This window comes from Lissotriton vulgaris, chromosome 6, assembly GCF_964263255.1.
Source record: "Lissotriton vulgaris chromosome 6, aLisVul1.2, whole genome shotgun sequence".
NCBI classification, from domain to species: Eukaryota; Metazoa; Chordata; class Amphibia; order Caudata; family Salamandridae; genus Lissotriton; species Lissotriton vulgaris.
The window spans coordinates 201139968-201154409 of NC_141694.1; the positions used below are offsets into that span (position 1 = coordinate 201139968).

A 14442-nucleotide genomic window follows, 5' to 3' on the forward strand; every position below is an offset into this window, starting at 1 on the left:
CTGCTGATCTTTTAGCTTAAGCTGGTTCACTTTCACTTGGGACACATTCCAAATGTTTACTGTTTATATGCCCACTGCACTGACTGCGTAAAGTATTTTTGAACATTGTACTTGGGAGTGATGGTCTCATTTTATGTCTTCAAATACACATTAATTGTGGCCAGCAATTGTTCGTGACCGAATTATTATTGTGATGTATAATGATGCTAAGGGAGAGGAAGTATGTAATAAGTATGACATTATATTAATTAGTGCACTCTACATTAGTTGCATTGCACATACCAACAAAGTAGGCCACTTGAGATTGTAGGTACAGAGCAAGGTATGGCTCACAACAACCCAGTGTTTAGGGGGACAACCATTACACACTTCCTCTTTCTAAACCTGTGCTGGCCACTGAACTTCATTTCAAATTTGTAAATTAGAGAAAGGGAGATCCCTGCCTTTCCTTAAGATCAAAGATTCCATGCTGTGCCCTATGGAGCAAGTAGGAGAGGAACTGGCCTACCCCACATCTGAATCTCTACCTGCAAGGACTTCCAGAACTGCGAGGACTTCCAGAACTGTGGTTGACAATCGCCTGAACAGAGCAAAATAATTAAGATGATTTGCTTTTGGAATACTGTCGTTTGTTGTGGAGCCTGCTTTCTGAACATTAATGTTCCTGGCACTGAAAGGTCCTGGAATATAAAAAGCCTCTTGATCACTGGAAGCAGCCTCAGTTAACTACTGGAGTGCTCTGGTGGGTTTTGTGGCTCTGTTGCTGAGTAATGCAGCATACCTTGATTGCTAATATCTATCTATATATATATATATATATATATATATATATATATATATATATATATATATATATATATTCAACAGCAATCGTTTTCACGTTGTGTTACAAAAACAATGTCCAGGCCACTTTGCAATTTCTCAGCGTGGATTTAATCCAGTATAGCTCACTGAGCTATACCGGAATAAATACACGCTGAGAAATTGCAAAGTGACCTTGACATTGTTTTTGTAACACGACATGAAAACGATTCCCGTTGAATTGCTGGGAGTCGCGACCCCGTCCTGGCCCGCCGCTGCGAGTGGCTGGGGTTTGTTTCCAAAAACAAGGTGGAATATATGTATATATATATATATATCTATATACACTGGAATGTGTACTGAAGTAAACAGAAAAAAAACTACCTGGTAAAACAGAACTAGCTTAACCTAATTTTTGAAGCTGCACAGACCTCAAGCTAAGGACCAAGGAAAATGGTTTGACTCACACCCATTAAACCAGTTCTAAGACACATCCTATAACAGATAACTTCATCTGCTTCGGCCTGATCATTGCTCCTGCACTCAGTTCACTGTGGGTTGGGACCATGAGTACCCAAACTGAGTTTTCATTGATCCATACTTTATATATTGGACTTTCAAGTCCTTTAATTCCATACCTGGATTTCTGTTTGGCCAGATTATTTACACGTATTACATGGCATCCATTTCTCTCAAGGCTTGTCTTACTGCTCAGTTCCATCTAATGAAGGTGGCTTGGATACTCATAGGGAAATCCTGGGTTACACTTGTGGGTCCTTTAGTTTCGGCAGTGTAAAATCCTATTCACAATTCACATTACATCTGTTAACTCTCTGTCCTGTAGTTTGCTAGAGATATTCCATACATAAACATGCAATAAATATCCAATGCTAATGATGCCTCAACATGTGTTTAGATATACCTATAAATATTAGTGCTTTAATATAGGTGGCACAAAGGATCAAAAGTTTTTAATGAATTAATTTATTTTGTCTTTTCATAGATGGGAAAAATACATCTGTTTGGGATAAGCCATCTTTAGCTGGAAAGCACGATCTGGACTGTGATTGTTTTCGAAGTGAGGAACGTGGGTGGACAACCTTCATATCCCACAATCAGCTGCGTCGTAGGAGCTTCCTGAAAAATGATGACCTCATCATATTTGCAAATTTTGAAGGTACAGAACATATTCCTTACAGACAGAATGTCATTGAATATGAACGTACAACAAAGTATGACGTCACTAGCACAGTGGTTGGGGTTCCTCACATAAAAAGTTTACTTTTGTGAATCAGGCCCAAAGATGGGATCAGCCTTATCTTATGTATTTGACTCACTTAGTTGGGCTTGTGATACTCTATCCTTCTCTCCCTCTTTCACAACTGTATATGAATGACTTGAGAAATGCATCTTGAGAAAATCCTCTCCCTTCAATATTTTTAGACACTTCAGCAAGAGTACCCAAATCTCCTTTAGAGGACCTTGTGATCATGTATTCCACCATGATCTTATTTTCTTCTCTGTCCTCTATGTATTTGTATAATATTTACATCTGCTTATCATACCATCTCATAACCGATAAAGGATGGGGCTATGTAGATCCTTTCTACTTGCAGCTGTGCTCTGGCGTGTTAAAGACAGAACAGGTGAAGTTCCCCCACCCGTCTGAAAGTAAGAGCATCTCCTGGGGCATCCTTTCATGCTCCCTGAAAAAAGACACATTGTTGACACCATTGATTGTCTTCAAACACAGAAGAATCAGAGGAAATTGACACTTGCAGTGCAATGAATGATCCAACGAATCATCTGCAATCTGTGAGGAGCACAGCACAGCCTGTCCATGGTGTGTACCTGGATTTACCTCTTTGGCCTGCAGGTGGAACACCAAAAGCTAAGCCACACATGATAAAAGACTAAAACCTTGCCTGCTTGTTCGAACAGCATTTGAAAGACTGCAAACACTTTTTCACTGTCCGAGTGAAAAAAATTACTTCAGCCTCTTTTAAATGAAGACATTTTCCGTGGAGTATCACATTTTGGGTGAATATGATCTGTGGCCTTTACATTGTGATTCTGGGCTGAGCAGATGTTATGTGGATTATCAGGTCTTGGTATGACCATAATCAGGAGGTCTCCAGATTTTACATCTGGGCTTCCTGTTTCGCTCCCAGACTGTACAGAGAGTAATAAAATTGATGGATGTTTGAATGAACCTTTGAAGACCCCTGATTCCAGAAGCCACCAGATGAGCACTCAGAACTTTTCCTGAGATTAGTGTTTTCTTTAATTGATCTTTCGTAGTTATTACCCCAATAAAAGCCAGGCCATGTTACAAAGTTCTTATATAAATAATTTGGTAGTGGGATCCTATGGAAAATCAGGTGGGATCCTATGGAAAATCAGGACTTTCTCTCTTCTCTTATGCCGATAACTCTCAAATCATTTTCTCCTTGTCCTCTCACAAAAAAAATGACCCTTCGATGCCTAAAACTGGTTTAAACAATATAGCTCTCTGGATGCAGCAAAACGTTCTCAAACTAAATAGCGAAAAAACAGAGGTCTGGTTTTAGGAAAGGATAAAGAACTATGGAACCCCAGACACAGGCCCAACGAAATGGGCAATCTTCCTTCTCCTTCCTCCCAAGTAAAAAATCTGGGCATCATAACTGATGACTCACTTAGCATGCACCCACAATCCATCATAGTTGCAGCTATCTGTTTCACCATTTTGAAATGGTTAAGAAAAAATTGTTGGATGCTGCCGGAATCCACCAGGAAAACTGTAGTTAATGCCCTAATAACATCTACACTTGATGGTAACATCCTATACCTGGGATCAAAGAAATCAGTAGTCCATAGGCTACAGATGGTACCAATGCTGCGGTTAGACTTTTGTGTAAATTTCCAATAGCCACCTCTGTCTCGGCTCACAGACGTAAGCTACACTGGCTTAAAATTGAGAACAGAATTAAATTCAAGGCACTGAGTTATATGCACAAAATTAAAACCAACTGTGCTCCATGTTATCTTCAATCCCTGGTCAGCCCTTTACCTCCCCTCTCGTAATCTCCGCTCTGCCACCCAAGGGAGATTCATCATACCAAAATTCAAACGAGCATGGATTGGCGGCAAAGCCTTTTCCTATCTTGGTCCCGCAACTTGGAACTCTCTACCTACAACTCTCCGAAATGAACTCAATTATACACAGTTCTGAAAGTCTTTAAAAACTTGGCTTTTCGACAAATAACCACCACGACCACCTGTGCTCTCTGCCTTCTCTGTCTTTTGGTGCAGGAAACCTTTTTGGGTATCTGTTGCACATTACAAATTGAATAACTAACTAACTAACTATGGAGGTAGGATTCTGTGAGGCCTTGCAATCTGAGACAAAAAAGCCCTTTTCTTTAGAACTAAATTATGACATTGTTACATACTGGTTTGACCTCAATTTTTCTGGGATACCCAAAACATTTCCTCAAATAGAAGGAAGTTTTATCAATATTTCCGCAGAATATAACTCCATTTGATGATTAACCTTAGAGAGTTCCACATCAGCTCCAAGCAGGAGCACACGTCCAAAGGACAATATTACCATCATTTTGTTTGAACAGGTTGCCGAATACTGTGTGAGGCATATCTAACAACTGGTAACATTGGTACGTGGAGACACTCTCAGGTATGTCAATTGGAAGGTTGACCCCTAGAAGGGGTAACTGAAGACTCCTGAACAAAGAAGATGCCCCACATAGCACTACCAACAGACAATGAGTGGTACTCTTGGAACCAGATCGTTCTTCCCCAATTTTAACACTGGGTAGAGTCTATGCTCATCAATGGTGCAAATCTTGCCTGAACTCACTGACCGAAAACGTCCCAGCAGAACACTTGGGCCTTGTAGGAGAAGTGGCTTACTGCGCAGAGATGCTGACTTTAGAACATGTGGAACAAGGCTGGTCGAATTCGGGCCACAGTTCAATATCCTTCGATTCAAGGCAAATCGCTTAATCTCCGGATAAAAAAGAACAAAATAGAAACGTGTACTGTGGATTGGTTCTGTTGTAAAGTACTTCAATGCCCTGGGCCAGATTTGGGCTATAGAAAACTGAGGGAATAAAACCACAGTCACTAAAAAGTGAAAGTGCAGACTATGTATCTTCGGTGCCTGACCTAATCATGGGTTCACACTCTGCAACTCTGGGCATTAAGCTTGCTTAATCTCCACAACTGCCCCCCGCGGCGGGATGCCTGGCTTTCACCTTGGGGATGCCCTGTAGGGGCTATCTCACAGGGAAAAACCAGGACGGGTTCCCAAGGCAAGCGCGGAGATACCTCTTCGGGGGTCGATTCTGGCGCTATATAAGAAATATAATAATAATAATAATAATGTATTTGACTGAAGCTGGACTTAAGGCCATATGCAGAAGCCTTGGCCAACAATGTTTATGTGCACAATCCAAATGGAAAAAAACATAAACTGAAGAAACACATCTTCCTGGAAGAGGCTCTGGCAAATATGGAGGGGCACCCTAGAAAGTGGAGCATCAGGAGGAGCCCTTCCATTTCTTTTCCAATAAGGAGTGAGTAGAAGAATTGTGATGGCACAGTTGGTGATGCAATGACAGATGGGACTACTCAAAAAATAAAAATGGCAGAAAGTGCTGGAGAAGCTTTAATCATGTTCTGCTTACAGTGCAGACGTCGTAGCCTGTTGGGAATGTATAGGAGCAGGGTGACAGGGTAAAACTAACTGACATACTGTTCTAACATACCAAGACATAAAGACAATTTAAGCTGGCAAAACATTGTCCAAATTTTTTCCCCTCAAAATTGCCTCTCCCTCACTGGATATGACAGGATTAAAAAGAGTTTGCTTGCGTATAGACACCTCTGCAACACAGCTCTTTCTAACACTACTCTCTTCCTTCTGCTACTGTGTCCTCAAAACTACTACCTCAGTCATACCTTTTTGAAACTTATCTCTTTCACTGTTCTGCAGCTCCCCCATATAGCTTCTTTCTCCTCATAAGCCCCAATCCTTTTTTCCATCTTCCTTCACCCTTTACTTTCAATCATTGCTACCTCTTACCTTAATCCAGAATATATGGTATGTTTCATTTGATTGATAGAAGTGCTTGTTTAGAGAACTCAAGGAATGTGGGAAATACCAAGGTGCCAGCACGGAGGCAGCTGCAGGAGCTGTACTCATTCTGTACATTACCTCCTTAAGCCACTGTGCTTCCAATGGATGATGGTGTGGTGTTGTGGTATGATTGTGTTGAATGGTGCAGGGGATGTTAAATGATTACTATCAACATCTTTATGGGGGTTGGCAGGGAGTACCATGGGAAAAGCTGTAGAGGCAGCCTCACTTACCACTAAAACGCTGCATCTTGCATTCTGTAGTTTGCTGCTGGGCCGATCACTGAAATATTATCGACGGACACATTATCGACTTACCAAAATATCGTAGAAAAATTATCGATGACAAAAATATCGACTTTCTATACTTATTACACAAACTACAAAAATATCGAGTAAAAAATATCGAGTACTAACTATATCGAATACATAAATATCGCTTACATAAATATCGACTACAAAAATATCGTTGGACATGAAATTAGCCCTAACACTACAAAAATATCGACTACAAAAATATAGACTACCAAAATATCGTAAAAAAAAAATATCGAGTTCATGTTTGTACACTTTTATTTCTAAAATACCATCTTTATCATCAATAAAAGTCATTTCTCAATAAAAAATACATTTCACATTTAATACCTGTTACTTACATTAAATGACTATTAATCCACATTTGCTATACATTCTATTACATACATTTTATCATTTTCTACATATTCTTTGCATTTAACTAACATTACTTATTTTCACATATAAATATATTTCATTTAAACACGAACCTGCTTTAATGCGGGAATAACTACATACCACCATTCTCACATCAACAAACACTCCAATTAACTAAAAAAAATTCAAACTAGCCTATACTATGCTTCCTTACATCCTACAACCAATCAAATCAAAGCACACATAACACATATACTATAAAAGGGATACATGCATTCTACCATTTGTTGCTGCTACCTCTCTGGAAAGTAGATGCCAACACTCTGAAGATTTTGTTGCAGAATAAACATCTTTAAAGATCCAGCTCACTAGCTAATTAATCAAGTAAGTAACACAGCATTTTTGTAGAAAACAAAATTAGAAGTGCACTATTTTCCTTACATCTCCTAAGTCTTACACTTATTTTATTTTCATCTCTTCCTACTTTTCTGATAGAAACTACTCCAACACAATTCCTATTACATGGTCATATTTCTTGACGTGCAAAATCAGATAGTAAGTATATAATAATTCTCTGTTATACACCAACTGCTGTTTTTAAACACTAATTTACAAGAGTATTTAATTTTTAAAAACATTATCTTCACAGATATACTGAAATTGTGCTATTTCTACAGCAAAAAAGATAAAACTACACTAATTACACATGTAAGTATAGATGTGTTTGTGATAAAACTGCCAATTTCATTAATGCACATTTGGAAACAACATATCTTGCTTTTTACATCTTCCCTATAGATCATTTGATAGATCCAACATCAACTATACCAAAACACAAGAGTACCCTTCTGAAAAATGTAAGTATAATTGTAATGTGGCAAAAAGTGGGCACAAAAAACGCTAACTATATTCTTAACACCATGTTATATATTTTGAATTGCCTCTACAGATATTCTGAAAACATCATACATCTATTCGACATATCATATGAAAACCTCCTACACAAAATATACCAATATACAAGAATAGCCTTGTAAAAAATGTAAGTATACTTGTCATTTCTCAAAAACTGCCGAAAATAACACAGACTATGTTCTTAACAAAATGTTATCTATTTTATATTTCCTCTACAGATATTCTGAATACATCATACAGCTATTCTACCTACAACAAAGAAAACGACATATTTAGAAGTTAGTATACGTTTAAATCTGTTACATTTCCAAACGGTTCAATATTAAAATTATAATATTTTGCTTTTATTTCTTCTATCTACTCTACAGATCAGACCTGTACTAACTTGATGTACTCCAGCAATTACTACTATTCTACTATTTAAACAAGTAAGTATATGTAATGTTTACATCAAATGCACTAGTAAGCAAAAATGACAACTGCTTTTGAGTAGGAAATACATTTGTTATGTGTAAACATTAACGTTGCTTTTCTATATTTTCATACCAACAGCAAATAAAGACATACATACAAGAACATCATTTAAAAGACATTTCTGCTTCTGTGACTACAACTTTGATTAACTGTAAGTATAAATGCATCAATAATGATGTTAGCACCACAAAAGTAAAAAAATGTGTTCTGATTTTGTTTCTTTCTACTCTTTCCTAGAACAAGTAAATCAAAATGACTGAAGGTGCAGAATTTGTCATGTCTCAGAAAAATAAATTACTATTATGCTACATGGGTTATGTGTATAATCAGGAGAGACAAAGTGGTAGAAAGGTTTTTTGGAAGTGTACCAAATATTACTCCAACAAATGTTATGGGAGGGCCACTACTGAGGAAACTAATGTGCTATTTACTAGAGAACATAATCATCCCCCAAATGTCACAGAAATTGAAATTAGAGATGCTTTAGAAAGTATTAAAAGTGCTAGCACACAAAGTGACAAACCAACCACACAAATACTTAAAGAAGAACTAGTAAAAATCCCAGCCCATGCTTCAGGTCAACTACCCTCTATTGACTCCCTGAAACGCACAATTGCACGCACTAAACGACTCACTAGCACAACCCAACCCAACCCAACTTGTTTTGAGGAAATTATTATTTCACCCGAAATGGCCATCACACACAATAAAGATACATTTATTCTTTTTGATAATGAAAGCAGTACAAACAGAATAATTATGTTTGCAACTGCAAGTAATTTACGAAAAATCCAACAGTGTCCCCAATGGATGATGGATGGAACATTTAAACCCTGCCCAAAACCTTTTTATCAACTGTATTCCATCCACGGTTTATACCATCATTCTAACATACCTTTCATTTACTGTTTGCTACCCAACAAACAGCAAACAACTTACACCGAAATTTTAAATGTTCTCAAAACGGAAATCAATAATTATTTTCCCGAAAAAATAATTATTGATTTCGAATTAGCTATGATTAATAGCATTTTGAGAACATTTCCCCACACAGCAATCCAGGGTTGCTATTATCATTTTAATCAGAGTATATGGAGGCATCTCCAAAAATCTACTTTAAGTATACTATACTCTACAGATAGCACCTTTGCCTATCAAGTTAAAAAGTTAATAGCCCTGGCCTACGTCCCTGTTACAGATGTTGCTGAACATTACAATTTATTAATTGACAGCGCATATTACAAGAGGAATGAGGATAAACTAACACCATTGCTAGACTATTTTGAAGACACTTGGGTGGGAAGGTTGCACAGATCTGGACATCGACGCCAGCCCAAATTCCAAATCCCTTGGTGGAATGTCTATCTTAGTACTTTAAACCAAGAGGCTAAAACCAACAACAGTGTGGAAGGGTGGCATAATGCTTTCCAAGCAACTACAAACAGAGGCAAACCCACATTCCATAACCTTCTAGAAGCTTTGAAAAAAGAACAAAGCTATCAGGAACTAAGAATGGAACAATCAGTGTCACAAATAGGTCCAAAACTCACTAAACAAACCAAACAAATGTTCCGACTACTTCAAAGTCAAGTCACACTATACCCTACAACTAGAGGATTAGAATACCTGGCAATAATAGCAAAAAGTCTACTATAAAAATGTAAACTAAATATACAAATGTCTTCTTACAATAATAGTAAAAATTACATGTCATAAACATATATAATGAATTATAAATAAAACATATTTGTTTGACAAACTTATGAAATTTATGTAAACAAATTCGTAACAAATATGCATTGTTTATAATTTTTTAACACATACACATAACATTAAAAATCGACATTTCCCACCCAATCAAAATTGTAAAATAAATACTTACAATTTTTGGACATGAGAGACGCAATCAAGGAAAAACCAATCCATACAATCCAATCCAATATCTTCCTATTCCAATATGGGAAACCCTCAAAAACCCGAAAATAAACTGTAAAACGTAAAAAAACGCTCCAGGAAATCCCGAAAACAGTAGTGTGGACACTTTAGGATTTAAAGTTATATCCACACAATTTAAAAAAAACGGTCACGCATATCAATGTATCAATCCGAATCGAAACCCTCAAAAAAACCCGAAAAAGGTTTAAAAAGTGTTAAAACCGCTCCTGGCAAACACGAAAAATAGGAGATAAATGTCAAAAAATAAGCATAATAACTTAAACATTTGTTTCTCCGTAAAAAAACACGCTTCCTTCCATGTAGTTTTCATGCGAGGAACCGAAACCTGTAAAAGAACATACATAACGAAACCCACCCACAAATACCCCCTTCACATTTGTAAATATACTAACAATGAACATTAACCATGTAAGAAGACATTTCCGAACAGTTCAAATAAGACTTGAAGGAAAAAAAGCACGACACATCTATCACGGAGACTTTTCACCCAAACTCTACTTAAACTATTAATACATACACCAAAAAAACACTACAAAGTTCGATTATACCCTCAAACATGACGACTTACTTATAATTTGTAGTTAAAAATAACCTTACCTCTCTCCACGCGAAGCAACTCCCAACCGCGAGCTTCTCCAGTCCTGAATGGAGCGCAATAACCTTACGCGGTAAAAAAGTAGTCCCCTTAACCCATTTGTGTAAATGGATAATAGAATAAACAATGTAATATGTAAAATATATAATACATACACATGTATAATGTAACAAATTAATACACTATACTCATGACAATTTTCCTTTATTAAGAAAAATAAATATATTTAATATAAATTAATATATAATATTTATTATATATTAATAATATTAAATAATTATGTAAGACTTTGAATAAAAGATGTAAATATTTTGTTATTGTGTATATTTATATGAATAATTTTGTGTTTAATTTTAATTAAACATTATAAATGTTTATGGTAATAATTAATAATGATAAATAATATAACTTATTTATTGTTATTAATATAACAATTAGAACCATTTACTATATAAAGGATGGCCTGAAAATAAGTATCTATTTTATCTGTGAATGTATATATTTTTGAAAATAATAAATGAATGTTTATGTTTATTAAATAATAATAATAATAATTAATAAAATAATTATTATTGTTATTAATTATTATAAAAAGTTTTATAATAATTTCTAACTATAACAAAAGTATATAATTGCTTTACTAATATTTGGTCAATACCAGATATTATAATTCAACATATTGTTTCCCTATACAATTATAAACTTTACAACCAAATCGATGTTTATGTTTAATGTAAAAACAACATTTTCTGAAATATACACCAAGAAATTTTTTTTTTGTATTTCAATTTATCCTAACAAATGTAATAATAGTCATGTTACTTGTTAAAATTAAAAATGTATTATATATATTTTATTATATTAATATTTAATATTAACATTATTAAATATTAATGTAAGAAATGTATAACAAATCATTGTTTTATGTATTTCTATATAACTACTTTAAACTGTAAGTGACTGATGGGAATATGTAAAATTTACTGAAAGAATGTTGTAAACAAATATTTTTTTTACATTGACAACATGTATATAAATGTAAAGATGTTATTCTGTGAACATTAAAAGTCAAAAAAATGTGATGTTATATTTGTTTGTGATTGTATTGTAGTACACAATAAAAAATAAAAAAATTGTTTAATAAAGTTATTTGAAAACATCCATGTTGCATTATTTTTTAATATTAAAATACAGTAATGAACAAATGTATACAAATGTGCTGCACACTGACCAATTTTATATGTATTATTACTACTCCAGTCAATCTAATATCATAGAAGCTGCAGGAGACTAGCAAAAAATTATTTACTATTCCTACTACACTCAAGCTAATACCATAAAATGTGGTGGAGACTGACCAATGTTTATTTATTAATCCAACTCCAGTGTAGGTAATATTACTGATGGTGCTGGACACCAACCAATTAATAATTAGAATTCCAACTCCACTCTAGCTACTGTCAAGAAACATGCTAATACATATATTGTTTTGATCAAAATAAAACGTACTAATGTAAAGTTATAATATTGTCTATTTTTGTGTAATAGATTTAATGTATCAGTGTTTTATGTTACACTATACATCAGCACTCTAAAATACCCAAAACTGTCCCAAAACACTAAAAATACCCCTTCACCCTAAAGGCCAAAACTGACCCAGAACCCTACAAATACCCCTTTATCAACAAACTTAAAACTGACCCAGAACCCTACAAATACCCCTTACCCACAAACTGAAAACTGACCCTGAACCCTACAAATACCCCTTTACCCACAAACTGAAAACTGACCCTGAACCCTACAAATACCCCTTTACCCACAAACTGAAAACTGACCCTGAACCCTACAAATACCCCTTTACCCACAAACTGAAAACTGACCCTGAACCCTACAAATACCCCTTTACCCACAAACTGAAAACTGACCCTGATCCCTACAAATACCCCTTTACCCACAAACTGAAAACTGACCCTGAACCCTACAAATACCCCTTTACCCACAAACTGAAAACTGACCCTGAACCCTACAAATACCCCTTTACTCACGAACAGAAAAATGACCCTGAACCCTAAAAAAGTAACCTATACCAAAAACTATTAAACTGAGCCTGAACAATATAAATAATAATGAACACAACATTAAAGATTAATATATAATTCACAAAAAAAAATATTTTACAAAAACAAAAATAAAATATATTCTCACATTAGCTATAATAATAAAATTGATTAATTAATATTGTTTAATTCCAATTAATTAATTAACATCAACATAAATTTAAACATTACATTTAAATGTATCCAATTAATGTAATTTAGTCATTATTATAAATTAATTACCAATAATTATTTTAAATAATATGCAATATATTAATTAGATCATTAACTAATTATAAATAATGTGTTAGCAATTTATAAATGTAAATAATATGCTAATTCTTAATAAAATACATCACTAATTGTTAATAATTAATAACCAATGTATCAATTAAAATAATATACAAATCAATGTATAAAAACAATAATTATTAATAATTAATTAATCAATTAATCAATTAAATGATATGCAAAATACTTAATTAAACAATTAACTAATTAATATTAATTAATTACCAATTAAAATCTAATTAAAATAATTACCAAACATATATTAAATAATTAATTATTATTAAATTACTTCCCACCCTATTCCCCTATAAACCCACAACCCGCTCCTAAACATTAAGTACTATTTATTTATATATTATATATATATATTTTTTTTAATCATTTTTTTTCAACATTTTCTCGATATTTTTTACTTTCACTATATTTTTCGATATTTTGTCTGGTCGATATTTTTAAGTCGATATTTTTGTATTCGATATTTTTGGGTCATTTTTACAGTCGATATTTTGTCCAACGATATTCCTATAGTCGATATTTAGTTAATGTCGATATTTTTCCGTCGATATTTTGTCCATTCGATATTATGTAGTCGATATTATGTCCAGTTACCCTGCTGGGCCCATGGCAGGAATGGAACATGGAGGGCCGGGAATCCAATTTTAGGTCCAGAACACCATTTTGTCAGGCATTCTGCTCCCCTGTTTAGTCCTTCTGAACTGAAGGGGTGTTGTAGAGATGTAAACCTTTGCATCACAGACTGAGGTCTTGATAGACTAAGAGGAGCAGTCAGAGCGCTACCCTCACAGTGGCAAAGGGCTATTGCCCTTACCAAGAGTTAAGTAGCACAAGCACAGTGGTGACAACATCCCGTTGCATGCTGCCCCCATATTCCAGGTGGGAGCCATGGTAAATATTAAGGGCCGTCTCCCTGGCGCATCACTGTGACTGAAGAGGGCCATCTTCATGTTCAGTGTTGTAACCCCAAGGGGTTGTTGCTCCTTCTTCACAGCCTCCCTATGCCGGGGGAGAGGGCTTCACTGAAGATTTAGGTCTGTCGCCCTGTTGCATCGCTGTGACTGAAGAAAGCCATCACTCTATGCATCGCTGTAACTTGAAAGAGCCGTCACCTGGAGTGCTGTTGTTTGTAAACCCTGTATTTCAGGTGGGAGGCCTGGTTAGGAGAGAGGTCCATTGCCTTTGAGCAATATGCGAAAGTGAAATTTTGCAGGTTGCGACTTTTATAAGCAGAGTCACGACTCAACCATTGGAACCTAGAAGCCATCAGAGCCCTACAGCAGAAGTCAGGAGGACTTACCCCACGACTGTAGGAGTTTGAGGATGCTTACTGCCCCACCTGCCTACCCGCAGCATCTAGACTACTGCGCATCACTGCCTCACAGACATGTCCAGGCCTTCCAGATCGTAATATCAGCAGGTGCAGGAAAGACTAATCACTGGGCTGCATAACCTGTGGGAGAACTTGCTCTGACTGTCGCTCTATGG

General features: G+C 35.4%; 1 protein-coding gene across 1 annotated transcript in view; it reads left to right on the forward strand.

The window, feature by feature from the left end:
• Nucleotides 1–14442, forward strand: part of LOC147707020 (meprin A subunit alpha-like) — a 90899-nt gene that overhangs the window by 71404 nt on the left and 5053 nt on the right. The window contains exon 12 of the mRNA XM_086926245.1: nucleotides 1805–1978. Coding sequence (XP_086782371.1) covers nucleotides 1805–1978 — 174 coding nt within the window. The remainder of the gene's footprint in view (nucleotides 1–1804; nucleotides 1979–14442) is intronic.